Consider the following 17,451-nt stretch of genomic DNA (forward strand, 5'->3'; position numbering starts at 1 on the left):
AACACATGCAGGGGATTGCCCGTTTGGCAATCCCCTACATGTGTTGTGGCTATCGAACATGCAGCTGCAGGTACTTGAACATGATATTTTAGCACACGAATGATGCTGTTGGCCCCTGGAATGTCCTCGGATAAGACCTTACCTGAGCGCATTCGCTCAACCCTACTCTTCACAAATACACTTGTAGTTGTACTGTCAATGACCAATTCCCTTTAATGTCTACTAAGCTTTATTAAACCTCATTAGAACCTAATTTTGAAATGGGTTTCTATGGTTAAAACAAGCATAGGGGAAGGAAAAAAACAGTTTTAGGTCTTCATATCTTCATATCTGTTAGTGGACCAGAAGCCACACCTGAAATATTTCCTTAATTTACTGAATTTGACTTTTAACATGTTACTACAATTCTGACTCTTGCCATTGGTTACTCCTATATACTATTGATTAAATTGACAACTGAGTGTTGGCAGATGGGGTTTTGGCAGTCTCTACTGAGCCATTGGTGCTGATTGTGCCAGACTGTAATAACTGTTATTCTTTAAGGCAGCTGCCTATTACACATGCAGCACTTCTCTTGGTTTCTCTTCCCTGGATGAAGGCAATCCATTAAGACCGAAACGTTGTTTTTTTGTTGTGCAATCCCAAAAGTATTTACTACACCTGGAATGCCGGATTCCCTTTCTTAGGCTAGTTTCGCACTAGCATATGGCCGAGCTGCAGAGGGTGCGGACTTCCTTCGTGAAGCTCTGCCCACAGCCGCACCTCCTCCAATCAGCTCTGCCTACGCCAGCATGCATACCCTATCTTTAGCATTAGGCTGGAGTCACACTAACCGACGCAAAATACGGTCAGTATTTTACATGCGTAAGACGGATGACAGACCCCTAAATAGTGCTCCGTATGTCATCCGTAATCAAGGTGTGGTCGCGTATTTTGCGCATGTCGGCATCCGTATGGTGAGATTTTCTCGCAGGCTTGCAAAATGGACATATAATGGAGCCCTATGACAGGGTTTCTAAAGACACCTGGTGCGTATTTCTCGCAAGTCACATGTGTGGTCCATGTGTAATCCGTATTTTTTGCGCACCCATAGACTTGCATTGGCGTACTATGGCCGTAGTACGCTGACAATCGCAGCATGCTGCGAGTGGCACGGAGCGTAGCATACTGAGGAGAAATATACGGCTGGTGCGAGTGACCCCATAGAGAATCATTTGTCCGTGTCTAATGCGTGCTTTTAGCGCCTCTCACTCTCCCGTATTCCTCGCCAGTGTGACTCCGGCCTTAGGTGTGCAGATGTATGCGGATGCCTCCGCATACGTCTTTTTGACAGTGCAGCGACCAGCACCGAATGCAGCGAATTGCATTTTGGTGCGGTTGCCGCACCGTCAAAATGACTTGTGCAGTGGCATCCGCATACATCGGCATGGCCTGCGCACCTAATGCTAAAGATAAGTATACACGCTGATGTAGGCAGAGCTGACCGGAGGAAAAAGGGCAGAGCTTCACGAAGGAAGTCCGCATCCCTCCGCAGTTTGGCCATACGATAGTGTGAAACTAGCCTTAGACTGTATTAACACACCCTTGGCACTAAAATGGCTGCTTCCAGATCTCCTTTTAATCCAAATTTCTAGGAGATGTAAATGAGGAATTGGCAAGATGCAAAAATCTGAGAAGGTGCTTCTGGTTTTATTCTTTCATGGTAAATTTCCATCACTCGTAAATAGCCAGGAGTAGTTGCTAATCCCCCTTTTGATTTTTGACTTTGCACATTTTTACTGTCCCGCTGTCATGTTTTAGTAAATGATGTCTAGCAAACCTTTGTGTTTATAAAGAATTTTATGCTAAATGTTTTGGTGGTGGTCTGCATTTTAGACTATATTTTTTTTTTTTCTAGAAATGTATGTGTGACAAAGGGTTCAAGTTTAAAGGTAATGGGAGTCTTTGTGTCGACATAAATGAGTGCAAAGAACTTGATCCTTCTCCATGCAGCCAGTCTTGTATCAACCTTAATGGCACATTCAACTGCACTTGTCATCCAGGTTATGTTCTGCAGCGAGACGGTCGCCATTGTAAAGTTACAGGTAAACATGTTTTTTCATTAAAGAATCCTTATGATATCAAAGGAAAATCCACTCAAGTGTGGGTTTTTCTGACGTCTCATTTAGTAAAACTGGTTGTTACAACTGCACTTAGTTTAGCATTTTTGGAATAGTACTGGGTTTTGGCTTACAAATATTGTCGCATATTTAAAACAGTAACTTGCATTGTATATGTAGGGTGTCTTTTATTGTAAGGGCTCACAAGTAAGTTTTGGAAACGAGAACTTCAAAACCGAGTGACTGACTGTTATGAAATTGCTGAAGTTTTCCCAAAAGTTGATTGGGCATTAAAAAAAAAAAAAAAAAAAAAAAAAAAAAAAAAATCCCCTAAACTTCAAAAACCTCAACTGGCACTGATGACATAACAGTTGAAAGCCTCCTAGGAGTTTATCCAACCTTTTTCAGGCACTTTAAGATTACCAAGGCTGTTTGCATTAAAATGATCTCAATATGTAATGGTTCACCATGAAATGGCTGCTGCATTTCCTTCATCTGCTTTTATACAAGCTTTGACTGTCCCTCCTAACAGGCTGTACTATACCATGTGATGGCTACTAAGTATTATGTGGAAGCCTGGCTGATGTTGTTCTTGGCAATGTATTAAATGGCTGTCGCTGTTTTAGACATGTACAGAACCTGGCAAATTCTAGAAGTGAAAAATTACTTCAAATCAATTTACGCTTCTCTATTAAATTATAATAAAATCTTGCAATGTCGTACTAAGTTCAGAAGAGCAAAGTGTTTTTCATAATGGGCATCGGTTGAAAGTGACCTGCCCTAAGACTGTAGACCGACAATTCAATGGCCAAAAGCGTTTTGTAAACTATGACTATAAAAGGCTTGTTTTGACAATTCAACTCTTGTCATTCTGGTGGTGTACCCTTGTTAAATTTGCTAAATGTACTTAGTTTGGTGGGTGAACATACTTTTGCACTTCATGAAGTAGTTTTTTCATTTCCTCTTATTACATTTTTAGGTAGAGAGCCAGTTTTGCTGGTAGCGGTGCAATTTGATCTTCTAATATACAAGTTGCGGTCACTTGATGAAGAGGTTCTTGTGTCTACAGATAAAAGCTCAATGATATTTTCTGTAGATTACGACATAATGGATCAAAAAATTTTCTGGATGGACCTTAATGCTGAGAGCGTAAAGTGGCTAACTCTGGGCACAAACGAGAAAGGAACTCTAGTTAAAGGTAAGGGGCTTGTTTTCCATGTCTTCATACTATACTCGGAGCATAGCTGTTGACAGCTGACAAGATATGGTGTGCTGAAACATGTTAGCAACCGCATTTTTTTTTTTTTTTTTTTTTTTAATTTTTTATACTGTGCAGCAACTCAAAACACAGAACAACTTTCATCTTTCTATTCAGGTATAAAATCTGATTGCATTGCTGTTGACTGGGTTGGTCGCAACCTATACTGGACAGATGGGTTAGCTGGGCAGATCCTTGCAACGGCTCTCAATGCTTCATGGAAGGGCTTTCCTGAATACACAGTAGTGCTGGATGAAGAAGTAGATCAACCACGTTCTTTGGTTTTACAGCCACTTGGTGGGTGAGTTGTTCATGCTTAGTGGTGGATCACCCTCGCACCCAGGGCGGCGGGGTACTGAGCCGGGCCCGTTGGTTTCAATGGGAAATGTCACGGTAGCTGTGGCCCTGGGCGTCCATTGTAAAAGGGGAATGTTGAGTGTGTGGATGATTAAAGTTTGAGTGGATGATTCGTGACGCCACCTGTGCTGTTCAGCAATGAAGATGTTAAGCCGACACTGCAGACAGATCCTCTGGGACAGATGGTGTGGTGCAGCAATGATGGTGTGGCCCACCACAGGTAGGGCAGTGTAGGTGAAGAGATGGGGGGGGGGGGGGAAGAGAGATGTATCAGTGCTGGGTGTGTTGGCGGAGGAATATGTGGAGGACACCAGGGCATGTAGATCCAAAGCTTTACTCAGTCTGTTGCGTGTACAAATGCCCGCATCCGTGCCGTGTCCTCCGGGTCAGAAGCTCAGCCAACTTCCAGGCCAGATGAAGTACTCCATTCCAACACTCCGCCAACATATGTGCCTTTTCTGAACGTCTCCCTTTTGCGCCTATGGTGAAGTACTCACAGTACTGAGTTACACTGGAGTTCCTCCTGTCAGATGTTCCTATGAACTCTACTTGTACGGCAGACAGCTGTAGCCTGCTTCGGGGACTCCTTGCTACTAAGTCCTGGCTCACTCTCGTTGCTGTTGTGCCCCCAAGTCTTGTGTGGGAATAAAGTGGTGACAACTTCTATTCCTCTGGTGTCTGTCGCTGGACCTGAACTTGGGAAGGGTTCTGCTCTAACCCTAATCCTTAGTCCTCCTCTCCTTACGTTCCGTACTAATCCTTTCTTATGGAGAGAGTCAGGCTTTCTATCAATGTTCCTTTCCTGTGCCAGCAGACCCAGGTCACGGAGGTCAGCTGCAGCACTTCCTTCATCCATCCCACTCATGGGATCTTCACTCTTCCTCTGACTGACTGCCCAAATCCTAAACTCTTCCCGCTCTTTTGATGCTAACTAAACTCCACCTGCCTCCCAGCACACAGTGTTCCAAGCAGGGAGCCACCAAAGGGTGCTTTGCTACACTACTGTGTTGTGTGGGATGTAGGTGTTGGAGCGTGGTCAGGTGTCTCCACCTTACCTGAATGGTGGGGTACCACACCTCAGGAGGAGGTGCAGTACCTCAGTGGCGACTGAACCCTCAGGGGCGCCACGGTGGGTGAGTTGTTCATGCTTGGTGGGTGAGTTGTTCATGCTTGGTGGGTGAGTTGTTCATGCTTGGTGGGTGAGTTGTTCATGCTTGGTGGGTGAGTTGTTCATGCTTGGTGGGTGAGTTGTTCATGCTTGGTGGGTGAGTTGTTCATGCTTGGTGGGTGAGTTGTTCATGCTTGGTGGCAAAAACTGTACAAACCTGCAACAACTTGATTTAGAAAGTGAATATTGTGATCTTGGGTTAAAGGAGTTGGGGTAGGAGAGGGCATGAGCTTTCTCAACAAAGATTTAGAAGTATTTTATAGCATAGCATGGGTGTTAGTAATTTTTAACCCATGTTCGATCACCATGCACAATGTAGTAGCTTTACAGTTGCCAAAGCAACTTGATGGTAAAGGAGTTTAACTTAAAGAACTTGCCAAAATCTGTTATCTTGCAATGAGAGAAACTGTCATTTACTTGTACTTTACAGACTTATGTACTGGTGTGAAATAGGAACTCGGACGCAAATTGAGTGTGCTGATATGGATGGCAGTCACAGAAGAGTTTTAATTGCAGAACAACTTGGTTGGCCAACCGGATTAGCACTTGATCTGCTGAGTTGGAGAATTTATTGGTCTGATGACAAGTTTCATGCCATTGGTTCAGCCAGTTTGGATGGGACTGACATTAAGGTAGCTACTGTAACAAAGTTGTAGCTTGCTCATACATGTTTAATAGCTGTTACTGGCCACAATGTACCCAGTGTCAACACTCAACTGAACTGGGAAAATGTTTCAATAACTATGTTAAGTCTGTCACTTAAAGCTATTTTAAGTAGAAAATGGTCAGATGTGATGAGCCTGCACACTAACAAGAGTCAAGAGACTCTCTTCACATCTAATTATAACTTTTAAATCTGTAGTAACTGCTTTACACTAACTGGAAAGGCTTGGTATTTTCCTCTTCAAATCAGGTGATGCAGGTAAAAACTATTCAAAGTCCCTTTTCCTTGGCTGTGTTTGAGGATGAGATCTACTGGTCTGAAATAAAAGCAAGGACAGTGCAAAAAATCAGTAAGAAGACTGGCAAGAACTTATCTGTTCTGATGAAGCGCCATGGACAACCTTACGGCCTAAAGGTAGCTTACAAAGGGTAGCCTGTCATTTCTTACATTTCACAATTGCCTAGTTTATGGTCTGCCACTAAGCAGATAGAGGGTGTGGGAGTCTGTCAGCACAAAAGAACTACTTGAATCAAACACATGTTTACAACACCTTCTCAAAAAAAGTGCACTGAGCGATTATGCTTTAACTGGCCTCCATTTCTTAACGTGTTTGTAGAGTTGTCTTTTCAACTAGTTTGCTTGGGCCCAAAAGTTATTCTAAGGGGCCATTGTCCTATATTAGGAGTACACAATATTTTAAGGTTCAATGGACACATTACCATACTGAGCAAATTCCAAGTGCTGCAAAAAACTTGCAAAAATCACTAGAACCACAATCAGTACATTAATACAACACCAGAGCAAAGTTTTGAGGAGGATTTGGAAATTCTGCCCCAGTGCAATCAACTGCTGTTGCTCCTCTTAAATGTTCTGCCCTTCTCTGAGCACTAGCCTTATGTAAATTCTGCTCAGTCGAGTCACTGGTACTTCCACTCCGTGTGTGTGATTGGAAATGATTCTTACTCTGCAGGGAGGGGAGAGTCAGTTGGGAGTGCACCTATTCTGCATGCTAGAGATCACTGAGTGGAAGTACCACTGACTCGTCGATGCCTGCATAAAATGCCCATAGGCGGGTGTGATACTGTAGTGGAGCGACACAAGTCAAAATATACAGGTGTGGTATTTCCAGTCATGCACCTGACAGTGACTATGGAAGGAGAAAGGAAGAATCATGAAGCTGAGGCAGCTTAAGCCCCATAGTTGGCCACAACAAGACATCTGATGTGAGATGCACAGGTAGCACTATTTTTCAGCATTCTAGAACCAGTATACCCATATTAATACATCAGATCATGCAAATGTTGCGACAGATTGCCTTTTAAAGAGTCAAAATAAAGAACAAGGACAGTTGAATCCCCAAATTGGTCTAACACGTCCTGCATAACTATTTTTTAATTGGTTTCATATTTTTGCCTTTTTGGAGGTCTTCAAAAGTCATACATACCGTATATACTCGCGTATAAGCCGTGGCCATAAATTTTGGCACAACAAACTGGTAAAACTTACTGACTCGATTATAAGCCTAGGGTGGAACATGCAGCAGCTACTGGTAAATTTCAAAAATAAAAATAGATACCAATAAAAGTAAAATTGAGACCTCAGGTTAAATGTTTTTGAATATTCATATTGAATCAGGAGCCCAATATAATGCTCCCTACAGTTCATGATGGCCTGATAAGATGCTCCATAAAGGTTATGGCCCCATAAGATGCCCCATATGCTGCTGAGAATAATGACACTCACCTCTCATCGCTGGGGACGAGGTGCCAGTGTCCTGAGCAGGCGGGGACACCGGCATGCTATGGAGGCCAGGTTCCAGTGTCACAACTTGCTCAGGGCCCCAGCACCTGCGATATCAACCTGTCCCCATGCCGCCGCGCGCCGCTCTGTCATCCGGGTCCTCTGTCACTGACCAGGCAGAGGGCGCACACTAACTACGTCATCATGCCCACTGACCTAAATGTCACAGCCAAAGGACGCGGAGGACATAGCAGCGTGTGGTGGTGGAACGGGGCAGGTGAATATAGCATGGTTTCCCCATCCTCGACATTTAAAAAAAAAAAAAGGCTGAAAATCTCTGCTTATACTTGAATATTTACACATTTAATAATCTTTATATTTATATAGCGCTAACATATTCCGCTTTACAGTTTGCACACATTTTCATCACTGTCCCCGATGGGGGCTCACAATCTAAATTCCTTATCAGTATGTCTTTGGAGTGTGGGAGGAAACCGGAGTACCCGGAGGAAACCCACGCAAACACGGGGAGAACATACAAACTCCTTGCAGATGTTGTCCTTGGTGGGATTCGAACCCAGGACCCGTGACCACTGAGCCACCGTGTTGCCCACATTTGCATACAATATACTGTATATACTTTTATATGGTCTGTATGTGTATATATAATTTTATTTTTTTTTCTTAGGTGATGCATGAAGTATTACAACCAGCGATAGACAACCCCTGTCGAAAACTGAGTTGTTCTCATATGTGCCTAATTGGTCCTGGATTAAAAGCAAGCTGCTGGTGTCCCATAGGACTTATGCTTTCGAGTAATTTGCTCGTTTGTGTTCTACTTAAGGATTTGCCGTTTCTTCTTACTGCATCATTGTCATCAGTCAATCAGGTATACTAGCTATAATTCATGACACAATTCAGATGTAGTCTTAGGCTATGTGCACACGCTACGGATTCACCAGCGGATTTTTCCATGCGGATCCGCAGGTAAAACCACATGTAAATTGACCTGCGGTTTTACCTGCAGATTAGCCAGCAGTTTTCCCCTGCAGTTTGACACCTGGACAATGGAATAGGTGGCAAACTGTAGCATAATCCGTAGAAAGAATTGACATGTCAATTCTTTCTGCAAATTTAAAACCGCAGCATGTGCACTGCGGACTGTAAATCCCTTAGCCTTACATGGTACTGTACACTGTCTGCGAAACTGCTGCAAATCTGCAGAGGCCAAATCCGCAGCAGATCTGCAGCAGAATCCGCAGTGTGTGCAATACCCTTAGTTTGATCATATGCTGCTTGGTCACGGATCCAGAATGTACTTGGTTTAGCTAAAGTGCCATTATACATAAAAATGTTCTGTTGGGTTGTGACTGCAAATAAGTGCAGAGGGACAAGTGGCCTATAACGATATCAGTATTTTATCTGATATTTCATATGAAGATTTAGCTGACTCTTTAGAAATTGGACAGAAATCATGGCATTTTACTGTTAGTCATATAGATGGAACTTGTGTCCATCAGTGTGGGTCTGCCATACAGTCTCCAAACACTATTCTAAAGCGATGTACATGAGGTTTTGGTCAACCACTGAATTGGTTTCCTAGTACTAGATGAAGACTGATTTGTCTGGGCAAACAAGATAATTAACACTTTAAGGTTACTAGAGTCAATGCAATCAAAGATGAATGCGATCAAGTAACCTCACCACACATGGATGCTATAATCTCGTATGATATTCTTTTAGTATCACAGGGATCATACAAGGGCAAACTAATGGCAAAAAACTTTGTTCAAGAAAAAAGGTCATACTAGATTGAGCTGAGCTTATGTTTGTATGGGGGTTGTCTAAAGATAGATGTCGTCAAAGCCAGCTCTGTTGTGTGTGTGACCATGTTCCACAAATATATTATCCCATCCAGAATTTCTGAACTGGCCACAGGTCACCTAAACCTCCTTCATATTAGCTTATGAGGCTGTTGGCTCTGGTTAGGCGAGCCATGGTCTCTTCATAAGGATGCTGTTGGCACATGACTACTGGAGCTTGGTGCACAAGGACATGGCAAAACATTTAAAGGAAACCTGTTGCCAAGAAAATACAGTACAATCTGCAGGCACCTTGTTAGAGTAGTGGGAGCTGAGTAGACTGATTTATGACAGAAGACAAAGTATAACCTCTGACTATCACATCACACCAACCACTTTCTGGTCCTGTCATTGACAGCTTTCTTTTGAGTGCATGCAGAAGTAGTCACTGATGGGGCTGCCCACTGGACTAAAAAATGCGGAGTATTAAATGATTAAGGCAGATTACACCATCTCTTCTCACTATATGAATGGCTGTGTCTCTCAAATGGACTCTATCTGCAACGAATGACCAAGCCACGTACAGGTCCTCTGTGCTTCATTGTGGGGCCAATCATTTATATACACCTTCCCACCTGCCTGTTATCCCTCCATCACCGCTCTATGAAGCCAGAGCTGTCAAAGGGCTGGAGACTAAGGGGGGGGGGGGGGGGGGGCAGGTGGGAAGGTTAAATGACTCACCCCACCGTGAAGCACTGAGTGGCGGGACTTTGGAAAACCACAATGCTTAAAAAGGGACTGGGTCTGAAAACTGGCAAAATCCCTGCTGCATCTGCCCTGGGGGATTCAGAAGACTTGCCAGTTTTGACCAGACAACCCCTTTAATGGTCTCAGCAAGTACTGCCCTTTGAATCCTACAATGTGCCATGGATGGTTAATATACTTTATCTGCTTCAGTGTCATAGTATTAATAAAATTTGGAATAATGAACCAAAATAACCCCTTCCCAGTGCAATCAGGTTGCTTAACATTTCTGTCCATGAAGCCTTGAGGGTTAGGTTGTTGTGGTGGTTTTTTTTTTTTTTTTTTTTTTTGCATTCAGATTTACTAGTGATCATATGTTAACTTGTATATGTTGCACATTACAGTATTGGTGATTATAATGGCAATCCTTTTTAAGGGTTCTGGTTAATCCGAGATCCAATCAATGATATTTTATTTTGGGGGCACTGAGGTTGACAGATGAAGCCCCTCTTTGTGTAAGTGCCTAGATGCCATAGTCACGATTTACCTGTGGCATCTAAAATGTGGTTAAATAACGAAGACTAGAATTTGCTGCTCCAGCTGCATGTAAAGGAGCTGAACCCACGCCTTGCATCACCTGCAACTTCTGTACATATACAGTACGTTAAATATTGTAGTTAATTGATGCAATGCGTTCTAATCAAATATCTGATACTTGGGAAGCCCACACTAGAAAATGGCTAATCTAGTTTCTTTTGCCCATAGGTTGATATGCATAAACTTAATTTGCTAGACGAGAAGGCTCTTCCAAAGCGTAAGATAGCAGGTCTAACTAACGTTAACCAGATCTCTTCTATTGATTACATCCTACAAGATCGATCCCTTGTTTTTTCTGTTAAGCATGGTGGATATATTGGCTTGACAAAAGTCAAAGATTACGAATCTAAAGACTGGAAGAAGGTTGTTTTTGTTGAGGACAGTGTGACTTGTATTGCTGTGGACTGGGTAACTGGCAATATTTTCTGGATTAGCACATCCAAAGCGTCCATTCAAGTGGCAACTTCAAATGGGATGTATAAAGCTGTAGTAAATGAAGACTTGTATAACCCATCCTGCTTGGTTATCAACCCCTCCATTAGCCTGATGTGCTATTTTGATGCAGGAATAGAGAATAAAAAAAACAGCTTAAAGATAGAATGTGCAAATATGGATGGAAGTAACCAGAAAGTTTTGTGGAGGAAGAGCAAAGCTGTGGTTGGTCTGACATTTGCAGACTCTGGGACCAGACTTTATTGGGCTGATAGAGGTAAAGCTGCAATTTTTATCTCCTCTTCTTACTGTATCAAATGTAGCTACAATTTACAAAGATGCAAAATTCTCGCTATACAAAGATTTGAGTAAATTTATTTTGACTTGTTGCAGGATTTGGTACTATTGAATCTATTATGACGACAGATGGATCAAATTACCAGCTACTCCGCAGTGGGCTCAATGGCATGAACATGTTCACTGCTGGGGGTGGCTTACTTTTCTGGACCACGTCTGATGATGGTAAGTTCATTGAGGCTATGTTCCCACAATGAGCTGCGGGTGACTTTTTGATGATGCAGATTTTCTGCAGCCGTGAAGTAGTTTACTTGCATTTTTTTTTTAAAAATGTGCAGCGTTAAACTCCAAAAACTTGACATGGGCACATAACCTATCATTTCAACAACTTTGGGAAACTAGATTTGCTTTGGAGGATTTAAGTGGGGTATCCCATAAAATACATTAACCAATGGCTCTTGGAATAAAAATAATTCACAACTGGATGTGTTTTTTTAAAAATGGGTGCTTTTGCTATGTAATTTGTAATGGCTGCGTTTGTGCAGGAACATGGCCTAATCAAACCACAGCTCCTGGGCAGCGGAGGATGCAAGAGTATACAGACAGGACCGCATGAGAACTGCTTATTTCTTTGTTTGCTAAAACATGTGTGTAAAAAGGCAAGGAAAGGTTTTAACTCGCAGAAAGCTGCACTTGCAAACCTATGCTGTCCTGTCTGTATACATACTTTTGCTTTTTCCCTTGCCCAGGAGATGTGGCATGATTAAAGTTTTGACAGCTTCTTTTCATTCCGCTTAAGATTTTAACGTTACATGCACCACAAAAACCTGGTCTTAAACAATGGATCATTTTCTGATGACCCCCCCCCCCCCCCCCCCCTTTTTTTTTTCTTTTTTTTTTTTTTTTTTTTTTTTTTTTTTTTCTCTAAAGTTTCTGCAACTACTTCTGCAGAAGCTTGCTGCTCTCCTGAGTCTTGGCTTGCTTGGGGTGTGCTCCTGACTGGGGCAGCAGCATCGATTTGATGGGCAGAAGTGTGTGCTCTGATGTAAGGGGCGGTTGCCTCGCCTCTGCGGGATCAGTGGAGCAGACCGGAGCCATTGATTTGGCTCCGCTTCACAGCTGCGCTTAGAACGCTACTGGAAAATGCCTTGTAAGCACTGGACTCCTTGTCTTGGAGAACGCCGCTGAATGTAGTGTTGGCCATTAAACGTGGAAATCAGCCTCAATTATAAATCCCTCTAATTTTACTTAAATTAAGCTACTTTGTTCTTGAGATTGTGAATGATTTTTACTAACCACTTTAAGAAGCTTTACTTAACTGTAGCAACTGCAGTTGTTGTCCTCAGTACATGTGGGAATTCCCTAACAGGCAATCTCGGCATGTGTTGAGGCAGTCTAACAGCCGCAGAGACTCAAACATAATATACGAGTATGCCCAAGATACCTAAAACACCCGAGCATGCTCTGATAAGTTATCCAACCATGTTCGTTCATCCATATTTTTAGCATAATTTTATTACATTTGTCTTTGAATAAATTCAAGTTCAAATACCTAACCCTGGTCAGACGCTTGTATTAACAGGAGATGCCATATGCTTTGGTCAATACTAACCTACAATTTGTCCAGTTTGTTGTTAAGGGCTACAATCGCATTGCTCATAATGTATGTATGTGTGTAATATATAATGTATTTTATTTCTTTAGAGACCGGAAGAATTTGGTTTAGCAGAATTGGTAAAAGCGAAAATAAGTATTTTGATACAAACCAAAAGGTGGTGGATCTAAAAGTATACAGCAGACCAGCTCAACACGGTAAGTTGATATAATATATATAGTAGACTGTTACTTTTTTTTTTTTTTTTGCATAGAGGTTGTCGTATAACTTGTTCGACATCCTCGTGTTCCCTGCTGTGTGTGTTAAACATTTGAGAACAGATCACAAATATGATGGCACACTCCTGAAAAATGAGGCTTGGTGTACTGCTGGACACTTGTCCCAGATTTGTAGACCCAAGTAGCTTGTTAGCCCACAAATTTCAACTCGAGTGGCTGTATATAAATCAGAATGTGCAAACGCCAGGTCACCTGTCAAGAACTTTTTCTGCAGGGTATGATTATTACCTACGTTAAACCTTCTGTGCTCAAACTGCCCCCAGGTTCTCTGCAAGAATGAAGCAATATTATGTCCCATTTGATTCAATTTGCCTCTGACTGCTGTCAATCATGTCCTTAGACTTGTCCTTTTTAAGGAAATTTGTCATTTGATTCATGCTGCCCAAACCATGGACAGGATGAATTGGAATTTTTCCATTGTTGATGCAGCTCTGCATGTTTAGCTTTGATAGGCTGCGGGTTTGTAAAGTAGGTTGTCTTTAAAAGACAACTGAGCACTGTACTTCTTGGATGAACCCCCAAATATTTGTAGCTCTCAACCATTTCCACCTCCTGGCCAGCAATAGTCATCGGTAAGTAATCATCCTTTCTCCTTCTATAACTCCCCACCATCTCCTTGGATTTCTTCACGTTTAGTTCTAGACAGTCTGGCCACAATCTATAAAGTCAGAAACCACCCTTCTATATTCCCCAAGTTTGTTTTTGTATTTGTTTTTTTGTACAATTAATGTTTGTCCCGTTTTAAAATTTAACATTGTAATTGATTTCTTTATAGCAGCCAACAATGGATGCTCCCAAAATAATGGTGGTTGTAGCCAAATTTGTCTTCCAAACCTTGAAAGTCGTACATGCCGTTGTTCACCTACGTATCAACTTGTGAATGCAACAATGTGCCTTGAGGAGCCTAATTGTCACAAAGGTTATATGCTCTGCAAAGATGGGTTAAAATGTGTCCCTAATAACAAGATATGCGACAATCAGATGGACTGTTTGGATGGTTCTGATGAGAGAGGCTGTAAGTGGCTTTAGAGATGTATGAACATGTCCAATAAGTATGCTGTCTATTGTCACACTTCATATTTTTTATAAAAGCTGGTATTTCATAAGTACTGTAAAAATGAGACTTTACTCTAAGTTCTTAAATCCTGTTTTTAAGAACTTCTTTAAAGGTGTTTCGGCGTGATCAATGTATTCGCAGTCCTTTTAGTATGGGAGTCTATTTTGACACTTGTGGCCAACTCTGTTAATTTGCATGAGTAAAACAGAAAATTTGCAAACTTAAAGGTAAAAAAAGTAACAACTTTTTTGCAAGTCCCTTTTTATAGGGGAATTCTTACAAGCAGGTGTCCGCCCATCAACCCCCATAAAACCCTAGTTCACGTGTGTCTGCATTTAGCTAAATTGATATTAGAATCTTCTCATTTAGAGTACTGATTCTGGCAGTGAAGTGTCAACACCTGTTGTCCTGGGTGCTTGGATTTCATAAACCATCTCCTACTTCGGTCCTGTCCACATAGTTGGGTTCAGCCATGCTGCTTCTGTAGCTCCTCTCGCTTTGCTGTGTGGCTGGCTAAGCCTGCAGCATTATCTCCCTGCTCTCCAAATGGTGTATGTAATGTGTCCATAACCTGACTTGTACTGTACCCTGTACTACACTTCTAATTGGAGGTATTTGCTAATATTACACCTACTACGTATTGGTATAGGTTCTTGGAGATGGAAATACCCCTTTAACACTCTACACTAGCTGACTAGCAAGACTATCCCTTCACAAGCTCTAGTAGGTCTGTCGTGCATTATAGGGAACATATGAGAAACTGGGTCTGAGCAGAAAAAGTAAATTAATGTGCATGCAAAATGTAATTGCATATGAACACATGACCTTTACACAGAGAAAACCAAAAGCGGGATGGCTTCTACATTATTTTGATCAAAATTATGTTAACTAAATACCCTTATTACTATTATTACTACCTTCATGCAATTTTTGCAATATATTTTTTTACTTTTTTATTCCAGGATATTTGTTTTGTGTTTTGCTTTTGGTTTTCTCTGTGTATAGGTCATGTGTTCATATGCAATTACATTTTGCATGCACATTAATTTACTTTTTCTGCTCAGACCCAGTTTCTCATTTGTTTCATTGTGCATTCTGTGCATATAAGGGTGTGACCACCCTGTTTCTGAGTTGGAAAATCCATCCTGTCTGGCCTATACTATTACTGGTGGTTCAGTCCCTCTGTCCTTGTTCACATTCACGTCACTTGACAAGTGGAAAGGTTTTAAATACAAGAGTTAGGACTGTCCCACAAGGGTTGCCGTGACGTGGCGGGATGGCTTCTACATTATTTTGATCAAAATTATGTTAACTAAATACCCTTATTATTACTATTATTACTACCTTCATGCAATTTTTGCAATATATTTTTTTACTTTTTTATTATAGGGAACATGTATAATAGACAATGGAATATGGTTTTTGTCCAAACTCCTGGGTGGGATTGAAAAATTAACAGCACTAGTCATGAGGATGCTCTTTGACCCTCTAATCCAGTGTTCCCCCAACTCCAGTCCTCAAGAGCCACCAACAGGTCAGATTTTAAGGATTTCCTTAGTATTGCCCAGGTGGCGGAATTATTGCCTGTGCAGGTGAGCAGATCTCACCTGTGCAATTTTACAGGAAATCCTGAAAGCATGACCTGTTGGTGGTTCTTGAGGACTGGAGTTGAGGGAACACTGCTCTAACCATTAACTAATGGCTGTCACTAGGTGGATGAAATATAGTATTGACCGATCTGCTTTAAATGGCAGTGTTGTCCAAAGACTTGTAGTTTTGCTCCATTTTGAGCTGCAACACAAACTATTGTATAATCTTGACGCTATTGATATGATCTTTCTTTCAGGTACATATAGCAGTAATAAAGGCTTAAAATCTGTCACCTCCCCAACAAAATCCAGAATGCCCACCAAGGGCATGGTTCCTCCAAAACCTGAAGAGAGTACTGTCGAAACATTGTTAAAGACCAAAGCACCATCTCCAGGAAGCAAAACTGCCCCTGATTACTTTGCAGGACTTGATGATGATGATAATGATAGCCTGGAAAATGAAGGTTTTGGAAGAAACATGGAGTCTAGGCCATGTAACAGTGAAACTTGCAACATGAGGGGAGAATGTGTAGTAGATGCTGGTGTAATCAAATGCAGGTGTTTTCCAAACTACAGTGGAGACTTCTGTGAACATGGGGTGAAACCTATAGCCGTGCCCCTGACTGTTGGAACAGTTGTAGTTCTATTTGTGTTTGCATTGGGGGCTGGAGTCTTTGTGTTTGTGAGCCAAAGAAGAGCCTTACAGAGGTTAGTATATTTAACAGATCAGTGAGTATTGGGGCCATGGCGTCATGGCACTTTAAAAAAACAGTGACGCCATCAGGGTTTTTAAAACTGATGGCCTATCCAGGCGAATGACTTAAATCATGGCTGACACTTCAGTCAGCTTATAGGAATCTGTGCATAAGCCATTGTAAGTGACAGATGTTGCAGCTCCTTCAAACAGGCAGGATTGTTGAGATTTGGACCCCCACCTGGTGTAATTTTTATAACCCATCCTAAAACCTAGGCAATTGAAGTCCTGCGCAATCTAGGAGTGGTGGCTAAACATGGGAAGTGTTTACAAGCTTTGCTACTTAGCTTTTAAAGGGAACCTGTCACCAGGTTTTTGCCACCTAATCTACGAGCTGCATAATGTAGAGACAGCCTGATTTGAGTGATGTGTCACTGGGCTACATGGTGTAAATTTCATAATCACTTATCAGCAGGAGATTGTTAAGAGAATCTGTCACCCTTTCTTTGCCCTATGAGCTGCTGGCATTGACATCAGAGGCTTATCTACAGCATTCTGTAATGCTGTAGATAAGCCCCCGATGTAACCTGAAAGATAAGAAAAACACATTAGATTCTACTCACTGGAGGGGGCGGTCCGATGGCTGTCGCGGTCCAGTTCGCTGCCTCCCATCTTCATACGATGCCGTCCTCTTCCCTTCCTGTAGTGGCTCTAGCACAGGTGCACTACTCTACCCGGTTGAGGGCAGAGCACAGTCCTGCAGTGCGCAGGCATCGGGAGAGGTCTGGCACCTGCACACTGCAGTATTCTGCTTTGCCTTCAACAGGGCAGAGCTGTGTGCCAGAGCCACTACAGGAAGGGAAGAAGACAACATCGTATGAAGATGGGAGGTGTCGGACCGGACCAGAATGCTGTCGATCAGCCCCTGATGTCAATGCCGGCAGCTGATTCCCTTTAAAGGACTAGTAAACCTGCTGCCAGGCAGTCCTCATATTCATGATCTGCGTAACCCTGCCCCCACCACTGGAAGGTTTCTGTGTACACTGTAAATGGGTGGAAA

General features: G+C 42.2%; 1 protein-coding gene across 2 annotated transcripts in view; it reads left to right on the plus strand.

The window, feature by feature from the left end:
- The window catches only part of LOC141048360 (low-density lipoprotein receptor-related protein 2-like), an 80,919-nt gene that overhangs the window by 44,922 nt on the left and 18,546 nt on the right, over positions 1 to 17,451 (plus strand). Inside the window, exons 22-32 of one of the 2 annotated variants that reach the window (XM_073543854.1) lie at positions 1,898 to 2,084; positions 3,079 to 3,297; positions 3,475 to 3,658; positions 5,313 to 5,514; positions 5,796 to 5,960; positions 7,975 to 8,175; positions 10,598 to 11,138; positions 11,255 to 11,383; positions 12,863 to 12,970; positions 13,827 to 14,066; positions 15,955 to 16,405. In XM_073543854.1, coding sequence (XP_073399955.1) covers positions 1,898 to 2,084; positions 3,079 to 3,297; positions 3,475 to 3,658; positions 5,313 to 5,514; positions 5,796 to 5,960; positions 7,975 to 8,175; positions 10,598 to 11,138; positions 11,255 to 11,383; positions 12,863 to 12,970; positions 13,827 to 14,066; positions 15,955 to 16,405 — 2,627 coding nt within the window. The remainder of the gene's footprint in view (positions 1 to 1,897; positions 2,085 to 3,078; positions 3,298 to 3,474; positions 3,659 to 5,312; positions 5,515 to 5,795; positions 5,961 to 7,974; positions 8,176 to 10,597; positions 11,139 to 11,254; positions 11,384 to 12,862; positions 12,971 to 13,826; positions 14,067 to 15,954; positions 16,406 to 17,451) is intronic. The other variant, XM_073543864.1, reaches the window with a different exon arrangement.

The sequence above is a fragment of the Dendrobates tinctorius genome, unplaced genomic scaffold (genome assembly GCF_039654945.1).
Source record: "Dendrobates tinctorius isolate UK_male_01 unplaced genomic scaffold, ASM3965494v1 ptg000011l, whole genome shotgun sequence".
NCBI lineage: Eukaryota > Metazoa > Chordata > Amphibia > Anura > Dendrobatidae > Dendrobates > Dendrobates tinctorius.